The 16,044-nt window shown below is 29.3% G+C and overlaps 1 protein-coding gene across 1 annotated transcript; it reads right to left on the bottom strand.

Moving 5' to 3' along the window:
- Positions 1 to 5,101: 5,101 nt before the first annotated feature.
- LOC123206097 (flavonol synthase/flavanone 3-hydroxylase-like) lies at positions 5,102 to 10,222 on the bottom strand. Its single transcript, XM_044623220.1, has 3 exons — positions 9,675 to 10,222; positions 6,137 to 6,464; positions 5,102 to 5,492 (listed from the first exon to the last, which is right to left on the bottom strand). Exons 1-3 carry the CDS (start codon positions 10,127 to 10,129, stop codon positions 5,280 to 5,282), a joined length of 996 nt encoding a protein of 331 aa, XP_044479155.1. The 5' UTR covers positions 10,130 to 10,222; the 3' UTR covers positions 5,102 to 5,279.
- Positions 10,223 to 16,044: the final 5,822 nt, after the last annotated feature.

Below are 16,044 nucleotides of genomic sequence, written 5' to 3'. Positions count from 1 at the left end.
TACAGCCTCTCAACTCGTTCCAACACACTCCAGAACCGAGTGTGTTCCCTAAACCCAACATCTTTCTCCCAGAACAATCCATCCAAATGAAATTACCGACCCGTACAAGGATTACTCGTTCTCTTCACATTCTCATTGACCCTTCTTTTTCTCCGGCTCTTTTCCAACGCTCTTCTGCCAAATTTCATTCTCCGTTGGCGAAATCTTGTAGCTTTCGCTAAGCAAAATGAACCCAAGACAAGAGCTTATTCTCCGTATTTATGGCAAGCGATTGTTTCTTACGAAGAGAAGCGGTTCTTTTCCCAATTTGGGGTAGACCCAGTTGGGATTTCTCGTGCAGTTTGGTCCTTATCGGCTCGTGGTGGCGGGAGCACCATAACTCAGCAATTTATTTTTTGGTGTCGGCTATTGGGCATTGCCGCATTGTTTACTTTTTAAGTTCTCTTTGTTTATTGGGTGTAGTAAGCAGTGAACGGTTCATTGGACAAGATATTATGAAGAAAGTTTGAAATGCATCCTAGCGCATGTAGCACCAATACTTTTAGACTAAATAAATGCCTTTGAATATTGAGTGTTGTTATTGTAGAAGGATATAATTTATTGATGAAAAGGAATAAACTGGAGGAAGTAAGAGGCCTTAGTACATGAATCACCAATCTTGTTAGAATAAATAAAGCCTTCCTCGGGTTTGACTGGATCTAAAAAGGTTAGAGCTTTAAGTTCCTAACTGATGCTAGCACGAGTAAACTATTAACTCGATCTTACGGCACCGATCAGGATCTGGTCTGTGTAGAGAGAGGATGAAATAGGTGGAGAGTGATTTTCCTTAGTCAATTCTAGATGCAGAAACTGAGTTGGAGAAATGATCTACATTCAGCAACTCCCCTTTATCAGACTTTTCTTCTCGTTCCGCTAAGTTCTTCTTTCTATTAGCTCTCTCTATGGAATTCTTCTTATTATTCGCCACCAGTTTCTTTTCTTGTCTCTGGTATTACTTTCACAGAGTTTATATATCCACCAGTTAAGGTTTCAATTATAAAAATAATTACTGTAGCACGAGTATGGAATCCCAAATAATTGAAGACAGCAGTCTTTATCAACAACATAATTTTAGGAGGTTTGAAAATATACTTGAAGTAATTTCAAACAAAATACTTGTTCACTTTGGCTCGTTTATGCCATTCACTTGGATCAAATATGGTTATATAGATTTTCAGGCTGTTATTTCCTAATTTTTGGACAAGAAGTTATCCAAATTTAATCATTGTTTGAGGCTATTTTCTTGGTGTGTCTTTTTTTAATGACAACCTATCTGCTATAATGCAACCTTTGCCACTGCAATTTGGCTGCTGGTATAAGGGCTACTTTTTCATTATTTTAATCAGTTTGACTTATTCAGAGCTATTGACTTACTGATTATGAATCCATCTATTATTTGTTTATTGCATTTCACGGGGAAATTTATTATCATTGGTCCAAGGAAGTATTTGTATCAGCTATTCCAGGACTAGAGCAGTCACATACTTTCTGGAACTCTCAGTTTCTTTTTTCTTCCAAAGTTGATTTCAAACTATTGGCTTTTACAGAGTCTAGTTGTTTTTGCTGCTTAACGTTTGAAAACATGCATGGCAGCTTGTCAAGAATACTTACCTAAAAAATGGGCGCACATTCTCAAGAAAGATTTTTGAGATGGTGCTGGCTTTAGCTGTGGAGAGGGCACTGTCAAAATCGGAAATATTGAGCTCCTACATTGGAAAGGTGAAACTTATGTCCGTTACACCGAAAATGTTGTTTTGATATAAATTTGTCACTATAAAATGCATTAAAATAGTAATTTAAAAAAAAAAAAACAGTGCAGAAATATACCTGGACTTAGAAATTTCCCGGTTAGTATTACGTTTATGCTAACAAACAGAGGTGCACATTACAGATTTACCGGGGACATGGTATCCATGGCATTGAATCAGCCTCAGATTTCTATTTTAGAAAGCATCCATCTCATCTAAGTTTGGGAGAGTCTGCAATGCTTGCAGTTCTTATACCTGCTCCAGAGCTTCAATCACCGTTCAGGGATTGTGTAGTAGGCTTGTGGTGTGCTGTTTCCTCGTAATTCTTCTCCAATTTGACTCCTTTAAATCCTGTTTTCTAGAATTTCTTACAGAATTTTATGCTTTTTGCCTTTCAGTTTAACCTCTAAGTCTGGTATTCATTAGTTAATTTGAGAAATTTAAATATAAAACCAAATTGAGCAACTTCCCCCGTTTTACAGAGGGAAGACCTTCCAGGCTAGGGTTTTGAAGAGGATGGTGGAACTAGGCTTTATCAATGTTGATAGAGCACTTTTGGAATTGAAACAACCTCTTCCTCGATGCGATGATCTGCTACAATATGCAGATCAGCTAGTGTACTTTTTGCAATTCGCTCGGAAGGTAAAAGTTTTTTCCTTGTATGTGACATTCTAGTTGTAACAGTTCTTCCAGTCATAATATTCTCTAGATAAACCATTAGAAAGATTATACTTCCTTTATTTCACATCAATTTTCATAATTCACAAATCGCAAGTCCTGATTCTCTATTATTTCTCCTAAATATTCATAATTTTTTGTTCCAAGGAACTTAGAGAAGTCAGTAAACTGAAGCAAGGAGGAGGGGAGTCAACCAAAGGAGGTATGGGACTGGAAAAAAGAGAGCAAGATATGGGAAGCATGTGAATGTATGGAAGGATGGGCAACTGGGTTCCAAAGAAATCTCCCATCAAAAATTTCAGGACAATGAAAACGAAGCACTTTTTGTTAGTAATAAAACTATATGTATATAATTAGATATACAGATGATATATTATAATATAATTGAGTGATTTAAAATAAAAAATAAAATATACCTAATTGTATGATGATAATTATTTATATACTCAATTATATATTTAAAAATATGTATATATAGCTTTCCTCTTTCGTTAGTTACAGATTAATCCTTGCTTATTTTAGCATATTGTCCTTTAACATTATCTAGGCAATTTGTTATGTCACAGAAAGATTGCTTGTGCAGCATATGTCTTATTTATCGTAGTATACTTTAATTTTATTGAATTGGTTAGGTAGAGTTGCTTCTACCTTGTAAAGAGCATCTGTCGATAAATGTTACTATATTTTAACCTACTTCTAATTTTTTACCAGTTTTTAAATAAGTTCAAGGTTGTTATAGTTTAAGAATGAATTAGTTTCAAGTTAATAAAAATAGTAAAATATTAAAAAAATTTTAGTTTAAATTTGAGTTATATTTATGAAATCACCACTTATTTGGTGTTAATGGTTATAAGTTCGATCACTGATAAAATATATTTAAAATAGTAAAAGAAAAAAGTTTATAGCATAGTTTGACTCGTTATTTTAGAGTTTATGTTTTTAATTATCTTATTGATATTTTTATGAATTGTAACAAAGTATCGATAAAAAATAGAGTTTAGCTATATTTTTATAAGTTACATTAAGTGCTTTAAATTCAAATTTATTTATCATTCCTATTCATATAAAGTTAAGGTGATTACGTGATTTTGATTTAATAAAAGGGTTATTGATTTTAAATGGCCAAACAACTATTTTCCACCCAAGGTTTGATGTTTTCTTAAATGTCCCTCCTTTAACTATGGAAATATCAAATACCCACCCATGACCGGTTAGATTTAACAAAACTCTAACTCCTAAAAATTTTATCTATTTTTACCCCCTTAAACTTTAAAAACTAAAATTTTCCTTCAGCCTAAGTTTTAAAAAATGACAGTTTCACCCTAGGGTTTGGTTTTGAAATCTCTGACGACCGTTTCGGCTCTATTGCCGACGACCTCTCTCTCTCGAAGCAGTCTGTCCTTCCGATGAATGCTTTCCTCCCATTTGGAGGCTTGATCGACGTCGGAGACGCCTTGGGAGACGAAGACGAAGTCGTCGTCTTCGTCTGGGAAGACGAAGCCGATCGAGCCTCCAAATGGGAGGAAAACATTCGTCGGAAGGAGAGGCTGCTTCGGGAGGGAGAGGTCGTCGACAATGGAGTCGGAACCGTCGTCGAAGATTTCAAAACCAAACCCTAGGGTGAAACTGCCATTTTTTAAAACTTAGGCTGGGGAAAAATTTTAGTTTTTAAAGTTTGGCAGGACAAAATAAGATTCTATTTTAGTTTATTTTTAATATTATAGCAAAAATGATGATTTTATCCTTACTACCGTTAGAATCTTGTTAAATCTAACCGATCATGGTAGATATTTGGTGTTTCTATTATTAAAAAGTGAAAACTTGAGAAAACATCAAACCTTGGATGGGAAATAGTCGTTTGGCCATTTTAAATTATAGATACTTGAGAAAAAAAAAAATTGATAGGTCATGGCTTTCTTAAAGAAATGTTTCCGTTAGAGTGTCCAATCACTGTTCATATAATTTGTTGTTTCAAGTCAGTAATTGGTACAACACCAATGATTTCAATGGGTACAACATAGAGTGGCTTGGTTCACTTGGAATCCATAGGCATTTTTACCACTATCACCCATGGTTGTTTCCATCCTCACTTATCGATTAACTTTTTTTAATTTAAATTTTGTAAATGATAATATATATAGGATTATCTATAAATTTATATTTTTGTTTCATTAATATTTTTTATTAACTAATTGAATAAACAAATGACAATATAACTTTTTTAAATTTAAAAGATAAAAAATCGTTAATTCATCAAAAAAAATTTTTTTCATTGACTAAGATAATAATATCATCTCAAACTTTTATAAAGCATCGTCTGCATCAATCTACATAAAAATAGTTTATATCTTACTCTCGCATATTGGAGTTGTTATGATAAAAAGCAAATCTCACCTTAATTTCGATATGTTATGAAACTAACATAAACAATAATGGGATTAAAAAAAAAAAAAACTAAATATAAGTAGCAAATAAAATATTTGATTGAAAATCCCCAAATTGGGGAAAAATCACAAGAGGTGAAAAATCTCAAAGATGGAAAGACAAATATGAAATGAAGTTAAAAAAGTATAACAATATTTTCTCTCTCGTACCGTAAAATTAAGCCCTAAAAAGTATTGAATTCGAGATAAAACTCTAGTCACTACAGTGTAATATCTTTATTTTTAAAACACAAAACAAAAGAAGACTGACAATATATTGGAGCCCTCACTTAAGCCATTGGCAGCAGAATCGAAGATCGAACACAACATACTTGATTACACTTGAAAAACAACATTCAACCAATTTATTCAATATAAATAGAAATTGATATTACTGAGGGAGCTTGTTAAACTTGCGGTATCGATATTCAGCAAAGGTTTTGGTTGAGTACTTTGGTGGATTCTGATCATTCACGAGCTCCGAAATGGGTCCGATCAGTGCTTCATGCGGCGGAGCAACAAATACTGCCCATGACATCCGCATAAGCTCTTTGTTCACAATACTCCTATGAAGAACACTCTTGAATTTCCCATTGCTCAATACCTGAAACCATAACATTTATTTGGGTGTTTTATCTATATCAATAGGGCTGCATCCAAATTGAGTCAGTTTGGCTCGGTTTGACTCAATTTAAATTTGTTTAATTAAAATTTAAGTTAAATTCGAATTGAAAGATTCAATTTATTTTTTAAACTGATTTGAACTTAAGTTATAAGGTATTTAACTAAGTTTAACTTGAATTTATAACTCAAAATGATGGTTTAAATTCATGGTTTGGTTTATTTTGAATTTGTGACTCGGTTTGGTTCAAATTGGTTATTCGATTTGGGGTTTTCGTGGTTCGATTCATTTCAAATATATAGTTCAATTTGATGATTCAAATTTGCTTATTTTTTGGGTAAAAACATTGTCTTGTCAATGAATCACAAATTTGACCATCAATTTGAACTCTAAATTTGAGCCAAACTAAACTACAAATTCGAATAATCAATTTAAACTAAAACAAACTGAATCATTTTTAATTCAAGTCAAACTCAAACTACCATTCACTTTAGTTCGACGAACTTGAGTCAAATCATTTTTTATTTGAGCTAAACTTAAATCAAAAGATTTTCAGACTCGGTTCGGTTTGTGTCTACCCTATATATCAACATTTTATTCAGCAGAGAATATATTTATTTATTCACCTCAATTTGATCACCAACATGGACAAAGAGTGCATTCGGCAGGTAATCGACAGCAACCCAGTTCTCATCTTTCCAAACATGCAGGCCTGGAACATCATTAGGGACGAGTATGGTGAGTGCAGACATGTCAGTGTGAGGCTCAACTCCGAGGGCCAGTTGAGGCTGTGGGCAAGGGGGATACATATTTATTTTCATTTCTAGTTCAATCTCTTCTCCTCCCAAATGGGATTTCAAAACCTTCCCTTCCAAGCCTAGCCCTTCTGAAAGCAGCTCCAGGAGTTCGTATGTCACCCTTAACATTTCCTTGCCGTACTCTTTTGTCACTTCACTGCGTCACAAGTACCAAACAGAAATCATTATGGCTGTTAAAACATGATACAATTAACGAAAGTCTGTTTACTTAAACTCGGCCAACTGAAGGTGGGAAAATGGGCTCGGACCGGCCCGTTGAGTGTGCCGTCCAGTCTGAGCCGTGCCGGTAAAGGATCCAGGACTCGATCTCACGGCTTGGTCCTAGGGCCCATTTAGGGCTTGATCTCTCCCAAATTATTTTTAAAATATATATATAGGATAAGTACGGGAATTTTACACTGGGGAGGTTTAATGAAATCTGTTGCATACGAAATGAGTAATATTATATATACATATTTTTAAATATATAAATAGATATATATATTATATATCATTATATGATTAATTATTATTTTATATTTAATTTAAAATTATATAATTATATATCATACATATATTTATTTTTATATTTAAAAAATATATATAAAAAAGGTAACAGTAAGAAATATATGTTAAGGAAACTAAATGTAAATATAAAAAAATTAAACAAAAAAAGAAAAAGTCTAAACCTATAAACCAATCCTAGTCTGGACCCAACATTACAAAAACTGACCCAGACTTAGCCAAGGGGCCTGTTTCCTAAGATGAAGACAACCTATGTCAAACTAGACGAGGCTAAATGATCCTGTTCGCACTTAAGGTTTGGTGAACTAACATTTCTGCCCTTTAAATTTGAAAAGTCTAATTTTTCACCTATCATATACTTTTATTAATAAATTTTGTTTGATTTTAATATAAATTATTATTTTATACTTTGTTAATATGATGGTTAAAATTATCTCACCATTTAATACAAAATTTAATTATCAATATATCTTTAATTTAACTAAAGTTATAAAAATACCCCTATTAAAAATAAAAATTTAATTAACCAATCTATCTCTAATAATATTTAATTTATCAAATTTATCATCCAATAATTATACTTATAATTTATTTTTTATTTTTTATCCCTTCTCCACTTGTCATCTTCTATCATTCACCACAAACTATTAGTTATCATCTTTTTTACTCTTATCTTCACTAGTAATACCATCATTGCATTTCCATTTTTTCTTTCCATTATTTTCACCACCAACTACTGACTATTCTCTTTCTATGCTCTTCATCTCCACCAATAACACTAACATCATCCATTGTCTTTCTCTTTTTGTTATCTTTATTATCAATCGTCAATTATCATTTTTCTCTTTTCACTATCTTTACCAACAACACCATTGATGACCATCTTTCTCTTCTAGTGATTTTCACCACCAACCATTTTTCTTTCATCATTTTCACCATCACTTTTCTATTTTTCAATTTCTTAATAAAATCTTCTAGTAACTTTAAATTTATTTTTACTTGAATAAAAAATATATAAACATGAGAAAGAAGAGGGAAGAGATAGATTGACATTTATACGAAAGAAATGAGTGAAAAAAAGGAGAAAAAGAGATAAATTAACATTCATTAAAAAGAAACTAACAAGAGAAGAAGAAGAAAGAAGAAATGATAATGGGAAATTGAGTGAGAGAAAAAAGAAAGAAATAGCTTGACCTTTATTAAAATAATAAACATAAAAAAAACGAAGAGATGTATTAACATTTATTAAAAGAAAATGAGAAAAAGAAAAAGAGGGAATATTAGATACTAAAAAAAATGAGTGAGAGAAAAAAGACGAAGAAAAAATATTGATATTTATTAAAAATAAATAAATGAGACAAGAACAACAAAAATAGACAATAATAAAAAAATGAAAAAGAATAAATATGTAAATATTGCGGATTAAAATATTAATATTTTAAATATTTTTTATATGTTTTTTAAGTTTGTGTTAAATTGACCTTTTCATTTTTTTTGTGTAAAAGAAATAGGTAATAAGTGAATAAATTAAACTTTTTAAATTTAAAAGAACAAGGATTTGTTGTTTTATTGAAAGTGGGAACATCTAGGAGTGTTCAAAGCAAGTTTACCAATTTTTTGAATCGAATCGAATTTTTGATTTAGAAAAAATAGTGAATTGAAATTGATCCGATTTACAGATTAATTAATTTTGAACCAAATTAAAAAAATCAATTAATCAAACTAAATTTTCAATTCATCAGATTTTGAATTGAATTTAAAAAAATAATTATATTTTATTATATTTTCTAATTTTTTAAAATATATTTAATATTTTATTTAATTTTATTTAACTTTTTAAAAATCAATTTGATTCAATTAATGAGTTTTAAAAATTAAATAAATCAATAATTAAATTAAAAATCAAATTTTTATATTTTTAAACCATTTTTTAAATAATTTATTTTTTAATTCAAAAATTAATTTAATTTAGTTTCCACAGAATTTTGAGCACCTCTATTAACCACAAATTTATTTTCCAAGGATGTCAGGTTTACATCTAGCCAATCAAGTTACATCCGACTTGGGGAAATTAATTTTCCATTTGTGAGCTGCCGATAATAAGAACAAGATGATAATGACTAAAATGCAAATGTCAAAAATTATTTGAAAACTCTAATTATTATAATAAAATTATATATACTTATTTTCACATAAATAAATTTATATTTAATTTATATTTTTTATGTAATTAAATCATTTTAAATTGACAATAAAATAATATTTAATCACATTATAACATACATAAATATATATTTATTTATATCTTTAAAATAAGTATATATAATATTACTTTAATAATTAAACATTAATAATTATTTTCATTTATTGTCTCTCTTTCTAATTTTATTTTAAATACTAAAATTCATTTTTTTTTTTCCATATACTTGTTTTGTAATATGTTAAAAATGTCTGTAATAATAAAATTTGAATCAACCAAAATAAAAAAGGTTTTCAATGTTTTCTGAAATTATATATGATATATGAAATCTAATTTATGTTTTTCTTGTGTTATATATATAATTAATAGTTGATGTGTTAGATTAATGTATTATTGTGAATTTTACATATAGTTTTTTTTTAATATTATTTTCCGGTGACTCGAAAGCCAAAATCTCAGGCCACCTTTATTATCAATAAAATTATATGTATAAATAATAAATATTAATTTATGTATAAATATTTTTAAATTGGAATTAAAATAAAAATCAAATACATAGTGATAAATTAGTATTTATAATTTTATATATAAGCTCGTACCTATTATTTGTGTTCAAAATAGCACAATGAAACTTGACGTTACCTGTAGGAAGGGGGATGTTTGGGCCATATATCATAGTTGACCTTAGCTTTGGGTGCCATTAAATGGAAAAAATAATCCACCCATTCAACCTTGTCCTCCAAATTCTTTGTCATTTTTGTGCCATACCCTTCAAACTTGCCAGCAGCTGGATCATTTGCATAGGCTTCTTTCTCATCTTGTGGGAGGCGAAAGAATTCTTGGCCGACCTTCTGTAGCCGTTGGATCAAAGCCGATGGTATCCCATGGTCGGTGATTAAGAAGAAACCCCATTCGCTGCATGCATTGTAGATCTCCTCTACAGCGACATGGCGGGGCTGTGATAGGGATATCACTGGCACTTTCACCTCCGAAATGGCTTTACTGTTCTCGGGACGCTCGTGGGGCGGCCGGATGAACTGAGCCGGCAGCTCATCCAACCCGGAATAGGCTAAAGCTTGCACTCTCTCTACCTCCATTGGCCTTTTTTGGTTATGAAGATTTGTTGTTGCAGGTTAACAAAATGACACTGGCAGAGGTGCTCGGTTGGCTAATATGCTCAATTGATGTTCGTAAATTCTGTTTGTGGTCCTTTTATAAGCTGCATGTTGTGAATATCTACCATTCAATGTTTGAATTTCTTACATATATTATTCCCTTGTCAAACAAAAAATAATGAATTAAACAGTATAAACGAACAAATTATACAAATTTATTCATATAAATTAAAGTGATAGTTTATAATTGGATGATATGATTATTTACTTTTTCTCTCACTTCAAAATTATCCAGTCAGATGTAACCATATTATATTGAATAAATAAGTTTGTATATGTAATATTACTTTAAAGTAATTGTTGATGAGAAATATTACATATATGAACAAATTTTATAAACTTATTTATATAAACTGATGTGGTAATATTTGATTGTCATAGTTAAAAGTATCTTATGATACACAATACTTGTCCTACGATACGATACGATACAAATGAAAAATAACATATATCATGAAGTTTATCGTAATTAATACGATACAATAAATATATCGAACAATATGATATAATTACTGACATGAATTGATATGCTTTTAAAAAAAATGACGATTTAGTAGAAGTACATATAAGAAATTTTAAATTTTTAAAAGTATTTACGATATTTTTCAAAATGATAACATATCAATTTTATTTTTTAATTATTTTATTTCTTAAAAGTTATAGAATATATTAAGATACTTGATATACGATATATAAAACTAAACTTTTGATACATAATACAATATATAATTTATATTTCATATTGATTAATTAATTTTTAAATTAAAAAATAATTATACCATCTAATTATAAAATATTATCTCAATTTTTATATATAAATTTATATAACACCTCAGTGTTAAACTCTCGTGATCTTATCAGTTAACTTCAATTTGAATCGGTGGCTGTTGAGATTTTGTTTTGAATCTTGATGTTACGTATTACAAACCAGCAACAGTTTCAAGCATGCACGTGATTTATCAAGACTGACGGTTGTTAAGTATAATGACAAGTGACTCTGAAGCCAACTTGTCTCTACGATTAATGTGATGTGACATTCCTGTTTGATCGCTAGATTTTCGACCGTTGATTAGATTTTTGCTTCACCGATTGAATTATCCAATTTAAAGATTTTGTAGGTCAGAATAAGGATACAATAAGACATGTCTATTATCACGTAATATGGAGTAAAGAAAAGGCCAAACGCTTATTTTCCACTTAAGGTATGCTGTAATGACAAGTTTTCACCCTTTAACTATAGAAATATCAAACATTCACTTATGATTGGTTAGATTTAACAGAACTTTAACGGTGATAAGGGTAAAATCGTCATTTTCTTTAGAATATTAAAAATAAAATAAAATAAAATATATTTTACCCCCCTAAACTTTAAAAACTAAAATTTCTCTCCAGCCTAAGTTTTAAAAAATCATAGTTTCACCCTCCCGAAGCATTGTCGACGGTCTTCAGCTCCATTGCCGACGATTTCTCCCTCCGGAAGCATCCTCACCTTCCGAAGATCTCTTTCCTCCCATTTAGACTTCCAATCGGAGTCGGAGAAGCTGTGGAAGACGAAGTTCTTCGTCTTACTAGTCGTCGTCATCGTCTGGGAAGACGTCTTCCCAGACTAAGACGAGACAACTCGTCGTCCTCTGGGATGACGAGTCGTCTTCATCTGGGAAGACAATCGTCTTCCCAGACGATTTCTCTTCCCAGATGACTTCTTTCTGCATCGGATGCGTTGAGGTCGAGTTGAGAGGGGTTGTCGGTGGAAGAGAAGCCGTTGGGAGGGGAAGACAGCCGGTGATGGCGCCGGAGAAAGCGACGGAGAAGGGTTTGGAAATTGGAAAGGTTTGGAAATAAACCCTAGAGGGGGAAATGCAATCTTTTCAAAGTTAGCTTAGGGAAAAAATGTTAGTTTTTAAACTTTTAGGGGGGAAAATGAGATTAAATTTATCACCGTTAAGGTTTTGTTAAATCTAACCGGTCATGGGTGGGTGTTTGGTGTTTCCATAGTTAAAGGGGGGACATTTGAGAAAACGCTAAACCTTGGGTGGGAAATAGTCGTTTGGCCTAAAGAAAAATAAAAACGATATATAATTTTTAACATAATTTAAATTAATAATAAAAAAATCTTAATCTATGATATAGTTATTATATTTATAAGAGTTACGTGGAAAAATTATATTCAGATAGGAATATTAGAATGTCCCTCTTAATTAAATTAAAATATAATATTTATAATAACTAAATTATTCTTGTTGAGAAATATGAGATAGCTTTTGTTTGTGTTACGTAGGAGAATAGAAAAATTCTCTACGAAGATTTTAAACAGATTTACTATTAAACAAAAATCGTCTCAATGTTACGGGATAAACGGTCTTTCTGTGTTCCTAATGCATGGCATATAGAGGATGTTCTTCTATTATTGATACTACAATTAGTCATTGATCGCAATTGCTCAAGTAAATTTCCTTAAAGTGATGCTTATCAAGGGATATCATTCGGATAGAAAATTTCATAAAACACCAACAAACAATTTTGGTTTAAATTCTTAGAGGTGTTTGATTTCGGTAATATTTTATTATTAAAATAAAAAGATTACTTCGAAGATAAATTACTTTAAAAATTACTGGGTATAAATAATTATTATATTTGATAATATTTGATAGATATAAATAATTATTGTGTTTGATTAAAGGTAGTAAAAAAATACTAAATAAATTATTTTACTTAAATATCTTTAAATATTATTATTTTTAAATATTTTTATATTATTTATCATTTTAATTAAAAATATATTTATTTTTATCTTAAAAAATTAATAAATAATAATATAATAATAATAAAATCACGATTACTTTAATAATCTTTTAATAGTTAAGATAAAGGTATTATCACCAATATTATATATCATGTCAACATTAATAATAAAATATTATTATAATATTTTATTATTAATAAACTAAATAATAAATAATAAATTATCAAAATAATTTTTAAATCCTTCGGCCAAACAGCCCTTAAATTATTTTTCTTCTACCGGCAAAATTTTAGAGACTGACCCATTTAAACATCTAAAATCCGCAAATTGTAAATGGGTTCACAGAAGGCAAAAGAATATTCCAGGCTTTTATTATTTTCTGATGAATTGGGTCAGACGGGGACAGCAGGCAATTACACCAACATGTTTCAACAAACTGTATATATGGATGCGGTCAACGAAACGACTATGAAAAAAGCTGTGCTGGATGTCAAATTTATAGCAAATTCTATGCAGGAAGATATGGGTTGATTTATACAAGTTAAATTTGAGTTTGAATTGCAATTTATTTCCAAAAAACTTCAAATTCCCCTCATGTTAATAAAATTAAAATTAAGTTTAAGTTTAAATTAAGTTTTAAATTAAGTTTATTAATAATATATATTATTTTAATATATACTGATCAAAATAATATTTTTTATATTAAATTTTTTATATTTATAAATTTGATATGATGAGTATCCTTAAAACTTAAATTCAAAAATATTAAATTTTTAAATTTGAATTTATGCTCACTTAAATTAAATTTATTTTAAATTTGTTTGAATCGAATTCAACTTATAATATGAGACAATAAAATAATGTTATACTGTTTATTATTTTGTCAACCATGTTTACAACAGAGTAAGAAGCAGTGATCTACCGATGATAATTGACAAATTTATATCTGCCAATCTATGTGAGAGAAACGCAGGTAAAACACGAACAAATAATATGAATATATAAATGTATCATAAAATTATGTTATACAATTTGTTATATATAATTTGTATATACAAAAAAATATTATTATATTATTAACTATTATTTTATTTATAATTCAAAATAATTCAATCGTATAATAATATATTGTTTATATACGTAAATGATGTATATGAAAGTATTGTAAAATTATATAGGCCAAAAGACTTATTCCCACCCAAAGTTTAGTAAAATGATAAACATTCATCGATTAACTTTAAAAAGTTAAATGTCCACCTATAATTTGGTAATATTAATTATTTATATTAAAAAATTAATTTTTAATATATATAGGATGAAATTGTTTTTCTTAAATTATCTTTATCTCAAATAGAGACGACTGTTAGAGATCTCAAACGGCAATATCATCTTTGTCTAAGACCTCCGATGGTTATCTTTATGTCAGACGAAGACACTCTAACAACGATAATTTTGTTTTTATTGAAGAAAATAACTTTTGTAAATGGTTGGAATGTGATCGACAAAGAGATTTAAACCCGGAGAGAGAATCAATGTAATCAAAGACTATTTGCAAACCCTATAAAAAAAATATTAATTTTTTAAATTTCATATGAGGGAGAATTTTGAGTTTTCAAACTGAGAGGAAAAAACGTAATAAAATTTTAATTTTTTAAATTTTTTATTAAATAATGATTTCATCTTTAATTCTAACTAAAATTTTAAATAAATAGGTAAAATTTTTAACTTATAAAATTTTATAAATATAAGGTTGAGAATGTATCTGAACTTGTGTGGAAAATATTCCTTCCGCCCATAAAAACAAAAGGCGAAACAAAAGATCTACAGCCACGGGTGTGGAAGTAGAATGGTAGGAATTAATAGTAGTTGATGTGATAGCATGACTAGGGGTAGCTACAGTGAGTGGTCCTATGAAGGGTAGGAATTAATAAAAGTTGGTGTGATAGCACAAGAGCCTATAATCACTCGAGCTACAACTAATTTAATTGAAATATATAATTTAAAAATTTACAAATAAAATTACATTTAAAATATAAAACAATGACTTCAAGAAAAAAAAAAATTAGCATGGGAAGAATTAATGAACAGTTAATATTCAATCGATGAAAAATGTATACTTTTTTTATAAAAATTATTATAAAAAAGAAAACATATAATTTTTTTTTATATAAATTATAACTTTATAATTTAAAAATAGGGTCAACAGAAATTTACAAGGATGAAAAAGGAACACGTATCCAAGCCATTTTTAAACCACGGAAAACCGAAGAGTTCCTTAATTGATTGACTTTCGATCCTCTATAAGTTTGTGAAGGAGATCTAAAGTCAATTCAATGCAACATATTTATGTGAATTTAAGTTAAATGTCACGACCCTCAATCCATTCTCCTTGTCAAAGCTTCGTTGCCTGATTGTCAGGTCACAAGAAAAGATTTATATTACATTTTTCCGTGTAAGTTTTGATTAAAATTACTTTTTTATGGGATGCCTAAAAATTGTAATTAATTTTTTAATTTAAAATCAAATTTTTTATATTAAAAAATATAATAAAGGTATAATAATAACTTTATTATCTAAATACTTTATAAAAATATTCATTTGTTAATCCCACATAAATGTTTAAAAGACTATAATTTGATCTTTTTTTTTAGTTTCAAATCTTAGAATAGAGAATGTATCAAGAAGTTGAGACGATGAGATGAACTGTTAAAAAAAGGGTAATGGAGGGGGTCGACTGAGGATCTAATTAAGAAGAGATGAAAATGAAAGTAAAATAAAATAAAAGAGTTCGCTAACCTACGTTAGTCATCTCATGCACTCCAATCATATTTATACATTTATCTAAAAAAATGGTTGGTCCTCTGAAGAAGTAATATAGTTTTAGGGTATTTTAGTGGTTAAATAATTATGAATTTACATTGTAATTCTTATACTTTCTTGTATACATTGTAATTCTTATACTAAAAAAAACTTAAACCATGTATACAAATTTGAACATAGATCAATATTGGTCAATGGCTCTCTTTCATTCCCCTCTTTTAATATATTAGCCCATAATATATACAAATTTGCCCGACCGAGCCCATAAACCATG

This window comes from Mangifera indica, unplaced genomic scaffold (assembly GCF_011075055.1).
Source record: "Mangifera indica cultivar Alphonso unplaced genomic scaffold, CATAS_Mindica_2.1 Un_0024, whole genome shotgun sequence".
NCBI classification, from domain to species: Eukaryota; Viridiplantae; Streptophyta; class Magnoliopsida; order Sapindales; family Anacardiaceae; genus Mangifera; species Mangifera indica.
This window is presented reverse-complemented; position numbering and strand designations above follow the sequence as displayed.

Excerpts from the sequence above, each read along its gene's own strand:
- LOC123206097 (XM_044623220.1), bottom strand. The coding sequence starts at position 10,129 with ATGGAGGTAGAGAGAGTGCAAGCTTTAGCCTATTCCGGGTTGGATGAG. Across the intron at positions 6,465-9,674 it reads AAACATCCCCCTTCCTACAG|TGAAGTGACAAAAGAGTACG; the intron begins GTAACGTCAAGT and ends CTTGTGACGCAG. Across the intron at positions 5,493-6,136 it reads ATGTTGGTGATCAAATTGAG|GTATTGAGCAATGGGAAATT; the intron begins GTGAATAAATAA and ends TTATGGTTTCAG.